General features: G+C 43.0%; 1 protein-coding gene across 1 annotated transcript in view; it reads right to left on the reverse strand.

Annotated features, from left to right (window-relative positions):
* Nucleotides 1-16,457, reverse strand: part of FAM214A (family with sequence similarity 214 member A) — a 48,805-nt gene extending 32,348 nt beyond the window's left edge. Inside the window, exon 1 of the mRNA XM_032699836.1 lies at nucleotides 16,129-16,457. Coding sequence (XP_032555727.1) covers nucleotides 16,129-16,144 — 16 coding nt within the window. The 5' untranslated portion in view covers nucleotides 16,145-16,457. The remainder of the gene's footprint in view (nucleotides 1-16,128) is intronic.
* Between the last annotated feature and the right edge of the window lie 658 nt (nucleotides 16,458-17,115).

The following is a 17,115-nucleotide window of genomic DNA, read 5'->3' on the forward strand; positions in this document are numbered from 1 at the left end:
CTTAGTTTACTTTTTCTCCTTCAGCAGCTGGTTTGCTTTGCCTTTTAAAATTTATTTTAAAGTCATAAAACCAACAAGTTATCTTCAGTTTCATAAACTTTGCTAAAACCGAAGAGAAAAAAGTGTTAGTTACCATGGCAGCAGTGAGGAGTCCCTGGGTCAGGATGTAGAGAACTTCTCTTGTTCTGTCTCATCATTTGCATCAGAAGTTCAGCCATCTGTTATTAACTATTTAACAACAGTCTTGCTTGTTAGCACTGGTGCTTGCTATTTAAGTCTCCCCACCTTCAACCCTTTTGTAAATCTCCTAATTAACGTGGAAATTCATCTGAGGGCTCAGTTATCTTTCAGGTAGGATGACCACTATTACTTCAACTTGGCCAATATTCTCCTTTCTCACCAAGGAAAAAGCATACACTTAGGCAGACACCAACCTCCAGAAGCAGCAGCTTTATTGTTAGACATCAATTTGAAAAGAATTTCATCAGACAGTAGATGATGTGGCTGAATTCCAAGACAGGCTATATCCCTCCTATTTAAGCATACTCCACTACACATGATATTCCCAAGTTCCACAGCATCTCTCAATCTTCTTTATCCCATCTGCTTGATATGACAAAAGAAAACAGGTTTGCAATTTTATTTCAAAGGATAAACAGCAGACTCAACTGTGTTGCTATCAAGTAAATATTGCCTTTTATCCTCTGAGGGAATCTGAAATATATTTATCTACTAGCTGTATACACTAAGAAAACAAAAACTTGGTTGTACATTTCCGAGCTTAGAATTTTGGAGTTAAAAATATTTTACCTTATCTTGACTTCAGTATCTTCATTCAAATCTGCATGACCTAAAACAATATACTGGCTCTTTCTGAATCTAGTCCTAGGAAAGCAGGCCAGTCTTGTTGCTCCTCACATCACACCCTCAGAAGAAAGTGAGAGGCTTACAATGACAAAAGGGTAACGATGTAACTATTGCTTTTACTGTTCCTAAAACTACTTCACCAAAAAAAAAAAAAAAGGTACTATTAGGAGCAAGAGGCCTTCAGCAGGAAGTCCTTGTTTCAGTCACTTAACACCCTGACATATGCTAAGAGCACTCTGTTCACAGGTACAGCCAGTAAAACTCAGATCCTCAAAACTTACAAAGTGGAAGAAAAATTTGAAAAATACTTATGTGGGAATATGAAAAGAGAGTTGCAGAGCATCAGAAGACTAATTCACACATCCAAATAACGAGACAGGATTTTCCAGGCTGGTCTTTCATTCAGATGACAAGCAGACCAGCAGCCTGTTATATGCACTAGCAATTTCAGTGCAGCGTGACACGGTGCAGAGACAGCACTGGCCAAGATGCCTTCTCAGGCTACAGAGATGAGAGATTTGATAGACACAACCACATACATAGGATAGATCTGATATAATGCAATGGTTTAGAGACCCAGAACAAGAACACAGTGTCATTACTTCTGGGTCCAATGAGAATGATTCAACTGAACAATCTAGAAGTGCCTGAAAAGGTTTTCCTTTCAGCACATTCAGGGAAATTGTCCATTACAGATACTCAACTTCTCTTGTGAAGGCTTGGTGAATTATATCCAGGGCATCTTTCTGGCTATCAGACCATGTCAACTCGAGAGACTTGGTCCAATTCCAAGAAGCTATGTGAACACTGATGGCATACCTAAGCCCAAGATAAATACAGTCATGGGGACGAACTGTTAAGCACATTTTCTACCTACATACGAGGCACCTACTAATGCCACTGAGCTGCAATTTTTTTTTTCCTATGGAGTAACTGAAAAACAAGAAAACGAGAAACAAACCAAAGAGTGGAAATGCAGTGATAATAATAAAGCTTTTAAAGAGAATTCACAAGGAGAAGAGATAGAAACACTCAAGAATTCAATAGTTTTATTTTAATGGACAACACATTAAACATTATAGTATGCAGATTAAGTAGGAGCTGATACTTCTGTAACTTTATTACAACATTATGTTAGTTAGAAATCACACCTACAAGCTGGAAACTTCTGCAGCACTGCTGCAAGAACAGAACTAACTATCAGGGTAATCAAAAAAGCATACAGGAAAAAAAGCACAGGACTTGTTAGGAAGTGTCCTCAGGTGAGGAATGTAGATTAAGAATTCCATTATTTTATCTGAAATACAGAAAAAGACAAAACAAAAAGCCCAGAGCAAACTATTTTCATAACATCTGACCTCTTCTACTGCAGTTTCCTTTTGTATTCGTCTTCTCTTTGTGCTACTTGATCTCCCAAAACTTTGATGTTACCAACCATTCATTGTCATCTAAGTGGTGGGTAATTTATCTTGTGGAACTTTGTCAGAACATGTTTGACCACCCAAAATCCTCCTCCTAGCTAGTGAGGCTACCTCCAGCTCCAGTAGGTTTGTTTCAGTATTTGTAGTCCAGACTATTAGAGGGTGGGGTGGAGGGAAAGTCATAAGCTTAGCAGACCCAAGGGAGAGAGGCTGTACTTCTTCATGAGAAATGCAAGGAGCTCTGAGAGGTGAAACTGCCGACGGTGGAGCAGCATGAAGCTCCTCAGGTAATTTTTCCAGTGCTATTAACCTTCACCTACAATGCCTGCCCTTAAGCGGTTAAACAGTAACCTGCAAAAGTAAAAAAGTTACAAAAGAGACAATATATGCTTCCCATTCGAAAAAATTCTGGGAGAGTGGCCGGGTCTGTAAAATTGTTTTTAAATTTTATTTGAGAGGATAAATGGGGACATTACAACTCTCAAGCTGTGTAAAAGACTGCACATTTTAAAATGGACACCAGAGCGTACAATGGAATTTTGAATGCATAAGACAAAAGAACATTTTTGATAGTTTTTAGAATTTAACTGTGTCACACAGCACAATGCAGCTATTTACAAGTTTCCACATTATAAGTCATGTTATTAAGCCTTAGTAGTCTTCTGGTACTCCAAAGAAGAAAACATGAGATAGGGTCAAAATTGAAAGGCCTAATAGAATTTCAGCCAAGAATTTAGTTTGCCCCCCTCTTTCCTAATACATGGTAATTTTCCACATAGCAAAGTGGCAGATTCACATATTTAAAATTTAATATATTCAAGTATGAAATTTCACTTTGTCCTCTCAAAAATTCCTTACTACTTTATAAAGCAATGCTTCAGTGACTCAAGGCCAATTTTCCCACACAAAATACAAGAGTACACTAGTGGAATCATTCCTCCTTCTGTGTCAGGAGGTGGACATCTCATGTCAGCAGGCTCACTTAAAACTAGAGCTCTGGTGCTTTTCAGAGAACTATCAACAAGGTCTATACACGAGATGAAAATACATGCAAGTACTTCCAAGCAACATTCACATTTTTAGATAACAAGTTTGCATAAGAAGTAATGGATAATGTTCAATTCTGCATTGAGTTCAGTATGCTATTTAATTAGCTTTAAACATGCCATATAGTTGAACAACCAGTAAGCTGCTAATTAAAAATACATATTTTTATTGCCCCCAAAGCTGACATATTTGCATCAGCTTCATTTGCCACGAGACAAACAAGTAGTGGCAAAGAGCTGATAATGTTTCATGCATTGTTTCTAGCAGAAATCAAAATACTGTAATAGTTTCCTCCTGTTGGAGGAAAAAAAAAATAAAAAAGAGGAGAGAGAAACTTGACCTACATAACAAGGCACAGAAGAAACTCAGTTAAGCTTCAGGGTGTTTTTGGGAGGGGGGAGTGGTGATGTTTTTTCTCCATAACAATGAAGAGTCAAACAGTTACATATGGCTACACTAACTACAACTGTTAGCACATCTGACACTTAACTACACGTCTCACTTCTAGGGCTTAGAAGTCCTCCCCTCCTGTTCCAGGACATTTAATACTCTTGCCCTAACGATGTAGTGAATAAACCGATTTAATTTTTAGGCTGTCCATCACCTTTCTCTAAAAAGAGGTTAAAAGAAAAAAAAAAAAAGATCAAGAAAACAAACCCCACAACTCACAGAAATCCAGCCTTTCACAGGCTCAGTACACGGAAGGAAAGGGAGAATGTCTGGTTTGGGTTTCTAAAGGAACTGTTTACAGACTTAACCGGAGAGGCCAACTTTTAGCACAGGGTGGGTTTTAAACCACCTTCCACAGACAACCACCACCAACAGCTGCCGATTACTCTTTAGTCACACAGCTTGAACTTGTTCCACGCTCGGGAAAGCCTGTCCGGGCCGGTGCCATCGGCCCTCCAGCCTCCCCCCGCCCCTCCCCGCACAGCCCCTGGCCCCGGGGTCGGTGACACCTCTGCGCGGGGACCCCTCGGGGCTCCCCGCCGTACACACCTTGTCGGCGCGGCCCGGCGCTCCCGCAGCGAGCCCCGCAGCGCCGGCGCGGGTGGGAGGGTGCCCACGGCATCCTCCACAAAGGAGGCAGAGTAGGGGCGCGCATAGCAACAGGCCCGGCCGCCGATTGGCCCCGCCGGGCGAGCGCCGGCCCCTCGGCCCGGCCCGGCCCCGCCCGCACGGCCGGGCAGGTGAGCGGCGGGGGCTCGGCCCGCAGGGACCGCGGGACGGGTCACCCCGCACCGCCGGAGCGCTCCCACGCAGGGCAGCTGCCGGGGGTCCGTGCGCCTGGCACCGTGCACGGAATGTTCCCGCACAGCACCGCTCCCAGGAGCCAGCCCGAGCTGCTCTGTGTGTGTGTGTGTGAGGTGATGAATATTTACATCTGGAGTGGAAAAAGCCGGCAGCCCGCCCTCCTGCCAGCCAGCCACAGCTAACTTCCCACTGCGCTTTTTTCCACTGCTCAGCCCACTCGGGAGTGGCTCGGCTGCTTCATTCCTCTGACCCTCGCGGCACACATAGTGCCGAGGAGATCCCATCCCCAGCTTTCCTTGCACTACCGTAGTTCTTACTTCAGTATTTTTAATGGGTAATTTGAGGACTAATTTATGAGGTTGTTTCACAAGAGCAGTCTCAAAACAGCATGTACTATTCTAGTTGCAGTCTAAACATGTTGTCCACATTAAACAATTTCATCCAGTTCTTACCTATTTACAAGTACTCGAGTCAGATGACATTCACCATATTAACAGAATCATCACAAAAAAAACCTATCTTACTCTCAAGCCTAACCTCATCACAAAACAACACTAAAACTCTTGTTCTATAATTAGATACCATGAAACTATGAGAAGTCCAGATCAAACCAGACTTCACAACCACATTCAAAATCCAGTACCACTCACTAACCCATTCCAGAGCAAGGAAAACATGCCACTTCACAGAATGACTTTTCCCCACTCACATTTTATACAACAGTATCATTTAGCAGTGGTTACAAGAAAACATAGTCTATACAAGATTTCTAAGTAGAAATTTTATCCGAGGAAGGTCGGATACCTTTTAATAGTTGGCCCATTTAGAGATCGCAGATACAGATACTTCCTTACAGAAAGTTACATGCAAAACATACCGTTTCATTAGTCACTGACATTCAAGCTTCCTGTATATTTTATCTCAGTTTGCTTTCCAAGTATTTTTCTTTCATGGAACATTTACTTCTACAAAAACACCGGACTTTACACAGTTGTCTGAAAAAGCGATTTTAAGTTTTCTTATACAAGCAACTACCTAGATTCTTGAGAAAAGTATTCAGACGATCTTCTATGAAACAGTTATTGAATATCTACAGGAGGAATGGGAGGGGCAAGAGGAATATTTACCATGCTGATAAAAACAGTATGTTTCAAAGTTTTGCTAACAAGAGGCAGAAGCAACAACACCCGAGTCAATTCCCACAGGGACCAGCAGAGACAGCATTCAGGAACCACCAGTTGTTTTTACAGGCCAACTAACAATGCTTTAGTGATGAGCAGCTGCCTCTAGATGACAGGCATACCTACACACTATACTGCTCCAGAACAGTCTCCCCACATTGGGCTACTGGAGTGCAACTGCAAAGATCCTTTTCACACCAGATATTCTTCAAATACGGTAAAAGTAGGACAGCATGTTGACACTCCAGCTTTTAAGTCCTAAATCAGCCATAGGTACACAGAGCTGAGCTCTGTGCCTGTGGGAGAACACCCCAGAAATGAATGCATCTGGCCTAATAAAACGCTAAATTTAGAAAGTGCAATATTAGAAATTCCACCAAAAAGCTCCATCTCGAAGCAGGCTACTCATTTATCAGCTGGATCTCTTACTCTTCCACAAATTTCAGAGGCACAAGGTACTTAACGTGACTGAACATAAGAGAACACAGTAGCACATAGAGATATACACAGGACTTTATCCTAAGCTGCAGATTTCATCATCATAAAGTCGCTGCACTTAAAGTACTATTTGCAGTTTTAATACTGTGCAAAACGATGAGAAATGATTAAGATAAACAGATTGTCTTTTGACCCACCTTCTGCCACAAACAGGATAACACTTCTAAAAATAAAAAAGATGATATCTTCATAACAATGGATTTTATCCCAAGACAAACTTTGGAAGTAAGCAGTCCTACACATCTCACAAAGCAGGAAATCAGAGCCAAATGAGTTTCATCTCGGTATCAACTGAACTACACATTGATTCAGCAGCACTTGCCAGTAGACATAATTGGCATCATGCCTACATTACAAAAAACACCCAATTTCAGCCTTTGGAGGGCCACACCAAAGCACAGGATGTCCAGTAACAAGCCAGTTCATAAAAACACTCTCTTTCAGATTCCAGCCCTGTCTTGTGCAGGAAAAGCAAGGTGTACACGTGACCCCTAAGGAGCAAAGCCTAAGTGACTTCAAGGCACCTTATGCTTACACAGCCTAGTTGTAGAGACAAGCTAAAAATAAAAATACACTTTTACTAACACATCCCTTCCATGAAACAAACATTTGAGTTATTAATTTGCAGAACACAAAACCAGCAAGAGGTCTCATGTAGACAGCCTATTCCTCTTCTCCCACTGCAGACCCACAGATGCTCAACTGCTCAGAACAAAGCTGAAGTCAGTTCTTGATGGTTGCATATTAAAGAGATGATTAGATATACCACTCACATTCTTAATTTATGTCTATTTTCCTTTTACTGATGTTTAAACTCAAGATTTCTTGAGCAAGTAGAACTACACAGCACACCTAGGGAAGCTGAAAGCATCAGATGCTAATAGTTCCACTATGATTTTAAAACAAACAAAAAATTTTAAAAAATCAGTGCATATCATAAAGCTGCTCAAAATTTCATAGTAGAAACTAAACCAAGAATGAATAACAGCAGCTTATAAAAAGTGTCCTAAAACATTTATAAAATGCCATTACATATTCTCAACATGAAGATGGGATGAAAGAACATACAATGCACATCAAGCATCATCACTTCACTCTTCTGCTAGTGGATCCAAAACACTTTCTCATAGAAACTTGTTAATTCAGTGAGGCTATAATAGGAAACATCCAAAAGCAGTACAATAACAGCCAGTTATTGCTGTCTTAAGCTAAGTGAACTTAACCCCTCAATGTAAGGTGAGGCAGGTGTGTATTCTAGGAGTTTGATATTCATCTTTGCCTTCAAACTTTTCTAGTATTACCAACTATTCCTCCCATTTCACGCCCATAAACGTGGTTTCATTCCTTCACTTTTTAACAGCGTGCAGACTCCTAAAGGGGTCCTCCACACCTTGCCTGAGCCATCCTGGTGTAAGCAGTTACACTGTGAGTATTGCTGTTAGTACAGTTAGGGTAGTATCACCCAGCTCTCCCCTCCAATTCTAGCCCTCCAGATACTTTGTTTCTCATGGCTCCTCCAGAGTAAACAAAATTTCTTTGGCCATTCAAACAGCACCTGCTTCAAAAGGAAGACACTGCTTCCCCCACAAAATAAAAAAAAAAACAAAATCATACTTTTCAGTAAAATGCAACTGAAGTGGGGAAAACTTGCATAGAAAATATGCCTGAAGACCTATTTTTAAAGAATTTTACAGCAGAGAAAAAAGGATTTACCTTTCAGCAGCTTCCGTGTTGATATCCCTCTCTTTGACCTACCTGTACATTCCTAGTCCATGCTGATCTTGACAATTTTGTCCCTGTTCAGTTCCTACCAGTACAAAACTCCTCCTCTTTAACTCCACATCACTGTAATATTTACCAAAGTTGTTCTCTTCTTAATGTACCTATTCTCTTCCCCCTACTCTCAGACACAACTACTTAATCAAAATTAAAAGCTCAAATGAAAAAAGAGCAAGTAAATAGGAGTCTTACTGGGCTGTGTTTTAAAGATTAAGATCTAACATGAGAAGGAAATGCACCAATACTTGTGGCTTTCAAGAAAACTGCACGGAAAAAAAAGCATTAGCCCAACATACCAAAACTTCACTCTCTGCTAACAGAGAAGTTATGCCTTCAGTAAGTAGTCACCATAGACATTTACACAGATATTGCTCTTACACACCCTCTCTGCCCCCCAAGTCTGCAAACAAAGCCTTCTATCAAACTTGCTGGCCCGCCTGGACGTGTGAGTTTGAGCCATGGTTTGTTTCACTTGTATTCTGGGCTGCTGCCCTGGCAGGGAATCAAGGAGAACAATACCTGGCAGGGGAGAAGGGCTTCCCATCGCTCTGAAAAAAGAGCGTGCTGACCACAGCAGCTCTTCCTGCACCTCTCCTGCTCCTTCCCTTGTCCCTCAGAAGAAACCAGCTACCACCCTACCACCTCCCACTGAGGTACTGACTGTACTGAGGATACGGGATAATACTTGCCATCTTCAACTCTACCAAAATTCTCTCTTTCTGCCCTTCCCTCTCCCATTACACCCAACAACAAGATGATACTAGCACAGCACCCTGAGAAAGAAGCCTAATTTGTTGGAGCACAGAGAAGTGTGAAATATGCCCCCAGAAATCCTGAAGGCTCATCAGTGGGCAAAAGGAATCCCTCCATACATAGCAAGCACCTTTAAGAGGTTAAACTAGCACAAGCAGTCACCTGCTTATGGACTGACTAAAGTAGTTCACAATCCAAAATGGACTTACTTACCAACCTGGTTCCCAGGGATCTTAATGGAAAAAAAAAAAAAAATCACTAACTTGTGTAATGTAAAACAGATGACATGGTTCATAGGCAACCAGAGAGTCCTTATTTCACATACATTCTCTTTTTTTATACCTCAGAAGAAAAATCAACTTTTTTTTTTCCCTAGGAGAAGCAACAGTTTTGGGAAATGCATTGATCATTGCTAAGAGGGAAGTCTAAGTGCCCCACAGTTACTGGGTACACATACCTGGACAGAGAGAGATTGCATGCCTGGCCACAAAAAGAAAAGTGGTCAAACCAAAACAAATCTATATGAGGGGAGAAAAACTCTCCTTAGTGCTCTTAAACAAAGTTGTTCAGAAGATTTCTCAGTAAGACTACTTTGTTTACCTTTATTCATTACAAGGATTCTTACAATCAGCACAGACATGAAAGTATCCTTAGTATTTCATGTCATGGAGTGCTTCCTTCCCGGTGTGTTCAGCTGCCTCCATTGATTCACACTCAGCTCTCCCCTCCAAATTATCCCCAAGAACATCCTCATACTATCCTATTACATCTCTGCATTTTGAGTTAAGGTAATGTAGTAATAGTATCCCAGATAGCAACTTTAAATAGCTCTGGTCCCAAAGCTAGCATTAAAAATCACTAGCCAAAAGAACTAGTTAGGCCCATTTAACAAGGAAGAAAATGTATTAATACAAGTGAGTTAGATTTGATTTGGTCAGAAGAATTCTGAATTGTTAAGAAAAGCTGGAGAATTTTCATGATTTACAACTCAACTATACTATTTACAAGTAGCCTTTACAAAAAAAAATCTCTCTTCCAATCCCAGTACAGTTATGCATGGAGAGCAAGAATAGCTCACATGGCCACGTGCCTGTAGCTACAGTCAGAAAAAGGAATATGTAATGCAAGTGAAGCCTTCCAAAGTCTAACTACCTATGCAGGTCCAAGAGGTACTCTTCTGTATTTGCATTCATCCTTAATTGCCTACTTATACACGGAGTTTCAGTACTAGGTAGTACAAAGGTAACCATGCAATTGTACATGCACTTCTAAAACAATTTTAACTTAAAAACTGGCTTCTGCCTAAACATTAAATATAAATGACCTGCAAAGACTGAACAATTTACTATCTCCTTGAAAGACAATGATGTGGGACAGTGAAAAATCTAAAAAACTTGGTTTATCAAGTATCATGTCAGAATGGAGATACAAATTACATCTATATTTACAGTTAAACTGCAAGACCTTACTGACCAAAAGAATACAGTAACTGCTGGACTGTTATCCTCAACTTGTTGCTGAGAAGATAAAGGGCTATGGCTATTTCACCGCCTGTAAACAGCTGCTATTAGTAGAAGTTTGTCAAAATAACAAGGAAACATATTGTAAACAGTGAGGCAGACAGAGCAAGTTCTTTTAACAAATGTCATATAGCTGGTTTGTTCTCGTCAGTTACTCTGTTTTCACAGGAGATTTCTAATTTTAATAAGCAGAATTTCATTTGGCAACAAACTCTTGTCTCATGAGAATGTGTATTTATAAATGTTAGCTTATTTTTAAAAACATTTAGGAGCTGGTAGACCTCAGATCCAATAATAGTTGCAACATTGCCCTTAACAATAAAGTCCAATCTAATACACTTCGGTCCAGGGATCTGAGCTGGCACGCCAAAGTCTCTCACTTCAGCAAGTAAAGAATATGGTCAGAAGGGTCAGTTTATACAGCTCAGGCCTATGGGCTTGGCATACCCACAAGCCCCAAAATATCCACCTAAATGCCACTCCAGTAGCGTCTGTTGTAGCAACAAGAGCCCCTCTGAAGGCAAGTATGGACAACATCAGGCAAACAAAAAGAAAACGGCCAAGTTGTTACCAGTGTGGTCCTCTCTGAAAAACAGGTATGCCATGAAGAACTCTCACTGTTGAACAGCGATGAAAGCACCCTTCCAACCCAAGAAATACTTCTACAACAGGAGGTCTTGCCTTGATGTCAATAGCGAGGCACAAGTTGCAGAACAGGTCAGAAAACTAACATAAGCAGGCGTTTCAAACTGAAACTTGGAATTTTCCATTCTACAAATTAATATACTTTGATATTTTTTTGGGGGGGGTGCCTAACTTTTTTAAAAGTTAAGCACTTAAAAACTAAGAATTTTTCTGAGTGAAATTTTTGAGGTACAACTTTAATAAAAGAGTTTGTATTGCTGTTTCTTGGGTGCAAGGACAGAGTTGTATTGAAAGCATCAAGACTCCACCCTCAATTAAAAAAAAAAGGCTTATGTTCCTGTTCACTCATACACTGCATCTATATATTATATGTTATCAGGGCAAATCTGCTCTCTCCAAAGATTAGAGCTCGATGGCTTCACACCTTAAAAATGGAATCCGAGCGCGATATCCTGACCACCTGTCCGTTTGGTTGGGCTGGTTGGGTTTTTTCATCCTAAATAGTTTCAGCTTTCCTTTCTTTCGGAGAATAAGATGGGTTTATTTGCAAGTAATCCACATAGGAAAAGCAGAGCCCCCCAGCCCTTCCTGCCTGTCAGAGGGAGCCTCCCTCCCCTCACGCCCCTTCCCGCACGTGCAGAGCGGGTTTGCCCACACAGCTCCCCCCGGGCCAGGCAGCAGCGTCACCTCCAGCTCATTAGCACCCAACCTGCACTTACCTGTGGCAACCAAGCCCGAAGCATTGCCCAAACACTTTTGGAGTGACAACTCCACTAAGCAGGAAGCAGCTCATTTCCAGTTTATTACTTTGTTTACTGGCTACACCATTCCACCGTGGAAAAGTTTAAGTGCTTTGTGACATTTCACTGAGAAGATACTATAAAATTAAAGTGTCTGTATCACAGTGCAATACAGGACACTAAAATAACATTCATTCTTTTTCAATATATATTTTCACTTCCTAATCTGCATACTCTGTAGCACATTATCTTTGCTAAAAAGTTTTCCACAAAATCTTCCACAATTAATATAGAGCATAAAACTAACTCTTGTTTTTAAAAACAAGGGCCTTATCTAGATCTCCTAACTTAACAACCAACTCCCCAGCTGAACACATTGGTTCAACTCATTTTCCCTCAAACTCATGCTTCCTCATCCCTCCTCCTAAGAACCTGAAGAAAAGCATTCCATTAACTGTTCATCTCCATTAATCTTTCCTCCACCTTTCCCCATAGATACACCCAGGAGTCCTTCAGCTATGTTTCCAACAGGAGGTAGTAAACAGACTTTTGCTGAAACAAGAGTTAGCTTTTTCCATACCAAATCACCAAGTAATGTGGAAGAAAGTCCCTTAACCCAGTTACTACAAACAGACCCAGAGGCACATATTGGAGTTTGACTTGCAAAGAAGGAAGGAGAAGAAGCAATCTTCAGATTGATTGTTCCTCTCTTGTAGACAGAAGGCCATTTCTGTAAATTAGGATAATCACAAGGAGGGAATTAATGCTTCAAAAAATAAGAGACAACTGCTTTTTGCTTAAATTGTAAGTGAAAACAAAATAGTCTCTATACAGAGGACACACAATAAGGAATAAACAAAGCAAAGTAATAAAAAAGTAAGAAAAGACTAGAATAAGGTGATAAAACCCAGCCAGAATGCATTTAAAGACAAACAAGCCTGTCTTCCTCCTTTAACTGATCATTCATGCAGTGAGGGGGAGGGAGGAGGAAGGAGCAGTAACTTTGAGCTATTTAGACTATAGTAGGACTTTTGATGTCTTGTAACATTCCCACAGTAAAATATGACTATACTGTAGATCCATTTAAACCACAAGATTTTTTCCAGTTGTGCACCAAGTGTACTCTAAGAGTACATAACAAGCCTTCTGAGTTTGGCAGCAAGCTATCACCCTGACATTATGCAATGTTTTCATTAACTCTGATGGTGAAACAGTGTGTTTATACAGTTTATGAACAAAGCCGAGCTGGAAGAGTTTGCAAGCCCTCTGCTACGAAGTCTAGTTCTGTCTTCCAAACTCAATAAACTGGTGAAGCGATCAGAAGTCATCGGAACGAAGTTCAATAGAAGCAAGAGCAAAGCTCCGTACTTGAGAAAGAAAACAGCAGTCCAAATATGCAGTGTGAAGCAGCTGACTAGGCAGCTGTACTGCAGAAACTAAATCGTGGCAATACCATGGATCAAAGCCAGGTAACCTGATATGTTGTTACTGCAGAAAGACAAAAAAACCCCCCAAAACTGAAATGTCACTCCAAAAACGCTGCATGTAAGAAAGGGAGATAAATCACGCTTCTCCCTGGCACCAGTGAAGCCTCAACTGAAGTAATGGGACCACTGTATTTTAAGATGCTTCAATACTTTGCTTTAAGAATGGCAGCACAGGAAAGGTAAAGCCAAGCAGCTGCATGGCAGCATTTTAGTTACTGCACTCCCTAGACACAGTACAGAGGTAGTTATGGGAATGTGCTCATGACTGTCTGTCCATACTCACACCTCACCTGATGGGTAAGATCTGAGTGATGCTCATGAGATACATCCTGGGAATGCCCCGTGCCTTTGAATGCCAAAGGAATAAGTCCTCATTTTTACCTGCACTTTCAAACCCCACTTCCTGCTCTTCCTCACCTGCAAAACTGCTCCACAGGTTTGCTATGCAGAACTCCACATTGCATCTCCTCCGTACTGCTCTCACATATTGCCTGTTTGTATCTCCAATTTTCAAACTTTCCTTACTACAAAGGCAGGTAAGTACCTTAGGGCCAAATTCCCATGTTTTCTTCATTTCTCCTCATCCCTCTCACCTCCTCAAATTTAAACATTCTATAACACTTCCCACTGATAAAAGTGGTTGCACATTTAGATCTCCTCTTTCTTCTCTTGAACCACCCATCTTTGCTGGGGATAAGAAGAATCTTATTGGTGGTATGACAAAGGCTAAACCATACCTCTCCCAACATGCCTGGGAATTACAACCTAAAGTGTAGGGCTGAGCTTAATTCTAACAACACGAGCTGCATCCCTCTGCTCCAAATTGATTCTGATATAATTATTTATAAGAATGACAAACCCCAAAACATCACTAAGTCTTTTTAAGTCTGTTTCTTTATGCTTCACTTAGTCTGTGAATTTACACTCTTCTGGGGATTTTGAGGATCTGCAGAGGAGTGACAAACTGAGTGCTCTGCTTCTCCTCTGTCCTTTGCTGTTAATTTGCGACGATTGGAAGCAGGTGACTGCACACTTGACTGCTTGTATCCTGTGGTACAGCTGCTATGCAGAAATCAGCACATGTAAACATTTCCATGATTCGTGCCTCCTAAGAGCCTCTGTGGGCCGCATGTGGCATTTAGGCAGCACTTTCACAACCCCCTTTGTGCATGGGATTGCTCTGTTACATTAGCCCACAGTTAAGCTAAAGGGATCTACTGAAATGGTTGGAGATACCCTTTCAAGATTTTTGGTAATTATCTTAAAAGGATTTCAAGACATTACTTCTGAAGGATTTTACCTAGCTCGTAGTAAACATTTTTGAATGGATAAGAATCACAATTTATTAACTGCCAGCTGGGGGGAGGAGGGGAAACCACAAACAAAATACCCCGGCAACCTAATAACTTGCTTTCTGTGCAAATTTGGTTCCCTCTGCACCAGACTGGTTAAAAAAAGGCATCTGATCACTTATCATACACCAACTAAAAATGTCTTCAGTGTTCTAACTTCAGCCTAAAAATTAAAGAAAGGAATAGACAAAGGTCATAGAGATGTTCTGAATGCTAGAGCAGACAGTTTTAAAGCTGTAAATACTGAACTTGGGTTTTTACCCGTCTATTTTGAAATCTAATTTAACCTTGACAGTAAACAGTTTTCAAATTTTAGGGTCTAGTATTAAAATCTAAAGAGGTTCTAAAAACAACCATCCTTGCTGCAATCGATCGTGTGAAGGTTTAAGCAGTTGAGAAACAAGAAGGAAAGCAATGAGGAAAGCCCATTTCAAATCCCTAGGACTTAAATTCCATTAATTTATGATCATTTCTGTACTATCTGTGCTATCATCACACCATATAACCCTTGCAGCATATACTGACAAGAAATCCACCTAAGCGTGGTCATTTATGTGGTGTCGCTATTAGCAAACATGTCATTAACAAACCTAATTAACATGTGTATGTCATGTAAGTGTTAGTATTTCATACACAGATATCTGAGCTATATTAAAGTGTTTCTCAAAACACCAAACTGATTCTAACACAAATAGAATGTGGTTTTAAATTGAAAGCAACTAGGTAAACAATAGAATCATCAAAACTTTCAGAAAGACGGATCATTGTTTTTAATTAACAGTACGATGAGCACTCATAAGATTTGCTTAAAAAACCAGTCTTGCTCTAACTAAGAGGAATCAATAATCACTGTTCCTGTGGATCAAAATAGAAGTCATGACATATTTCCAACTCTAGGGGCATCAGCAGCTGTTGCTATACGGCAAAAGAGCTCAAGTATTATAAACATATACGCAGACTGTCGACTTTATTTTTCTGTAAAACCAGATGTCAGTAATCCAGATGTGATGTAACCAAATGATCGTGAAAAATTTATATTTCACCATGCCTGTTATGATATATCTCCATTAAAATTGGGGAGGGGGGGAAGCACTGTCAGTTTATAAAACAAGACAGATATAAGTTATGGTTATTTTCAGGGTGTTTTTCGGCTATATTTGGACATTTCTGTACATCTGCTGGCATTGTCTGTCGATGCCCGATTTGCCTTTGACCGACTCTCGGCTCAGCACTGCGGGTCTGTGCTAACGAGCCGGCTGTGTCTGACACACAAACTGCAGCATTCCCACAGCTAAAGCAGTTCGCTACGGCGCTTGTCTCCCTTCCAACCAGCCAAGACAATGGAAAACCGAAGGGCAGGCAGGACATGGGGCTGTAACCCCCTTCCAGGGGCACCTTCCGCATCCCACTCCCACTGGCATTTCCCGAGTTGAGCCCGAGTGCCTGGATTCTTTCCCAGCCCTCAAAACGACAGGGTAGGGGGATAAGGAAACAGAGCGATAACACCGAAACAAAACACCCGGCTACTTCTAATCCTAGAGACAAAAACAAACAAAAAAAGAAATATACTGATAAGCCGTTTACCTCGTTCCGGCTTCATCTTCCCTGCTGCCTCGGCGAGGTCTGGCAGGGCCGGGGTGCCGTGTCCCCGCGGGGCCGGGCTGTGGCTGCCCGGGCCGGCGGTGTGAATTGTGCTGCGGGAGGGGGGACAGCGGGCGGGAGGCGGCCCCGCCACGGCAGCTGGGCCCGCCCGGCCGGGGGAGGCTGCGCGCCGGCGGCCTCTGCCCGCGCCCGGCCAGGGTGTCCTTCCGTGACACGGCGCCGCGCGGGGCTATTTATAACCTGCCGGGGAAAAAATCCCACAACAGACCTCGGCTCACCCCCGGCCGCGCCGGCTCTGAGTCACCGCGGCCCCGGGCGACGGCAGCCCCTGCCGGAGTCCCCTCCCTCCCCGCCCGCCCGCCCCGAGGAAGGCAGCGAGCGGCCCCCCGCCCGCCCCGTCGGGGCCGCGGCCCCCGCCCCGTCACGGGCCGTGGGCTGGCGGGGGGCGGCGCGGCTCTTCCATCCCCGGCCCCGCCGCTGCCGCCCGGGCTGCCGGGCCGTGCCCCCGCGCTGCGCCCCGGTCAGACAGCCCGCCCCGCCCGCCCAAAGCCGCTCTCCATGGCTCTGCCTCCGGCCCTGCCTCTGCCTCCGCCTCCTCCTCCTCTTCGCTGACTAACTCCCCTCCTTTCCGCCAGGCACTCTCCGCCTCCCACCGCGCGGGGCACACACATCACAGCCCGCCAGCGGGCAAAGCACGACTGGACTGGACTGGACTGGACTGGACTGGACTGGGCTGGGCTGGGCTGGGCTGGGCTCGGCTGCTGGGCTGCTCGACCGAGGCCACCCGCCCGGCCCGGCCGCCGAAAAGGGGTAACACGGACCCCGCTGCGCGCCCGCCCCGCGCCGCGCTCATCCCGCCCCGGGGCGGGCCCGCCCGGCCCCCGCCCGCCACACGTGCCCACGGCGGCCAATGCCCCGCGCCCGCCGGGCAGCGCCGTTGTCACGGCAACGGAGCGCGGCCCCGCCACG

This window comes from Chiroxiphia lanceolata, chromosome 12 (assembly GCF_009829145.1).
Source record: "Chiroxiphia lanceolata isolate bChiLan1 chromosome 12, bChiLan1.pri, whole genome shotgun sequence".
Classification (NCBI taxonomy): domain Eukaryota; kingdom Metazoa; phylum Chordata; class Aves; order Passeriformes; family Pipridae; genus Chiroxiphia; species Chiroxiphia lanceolata.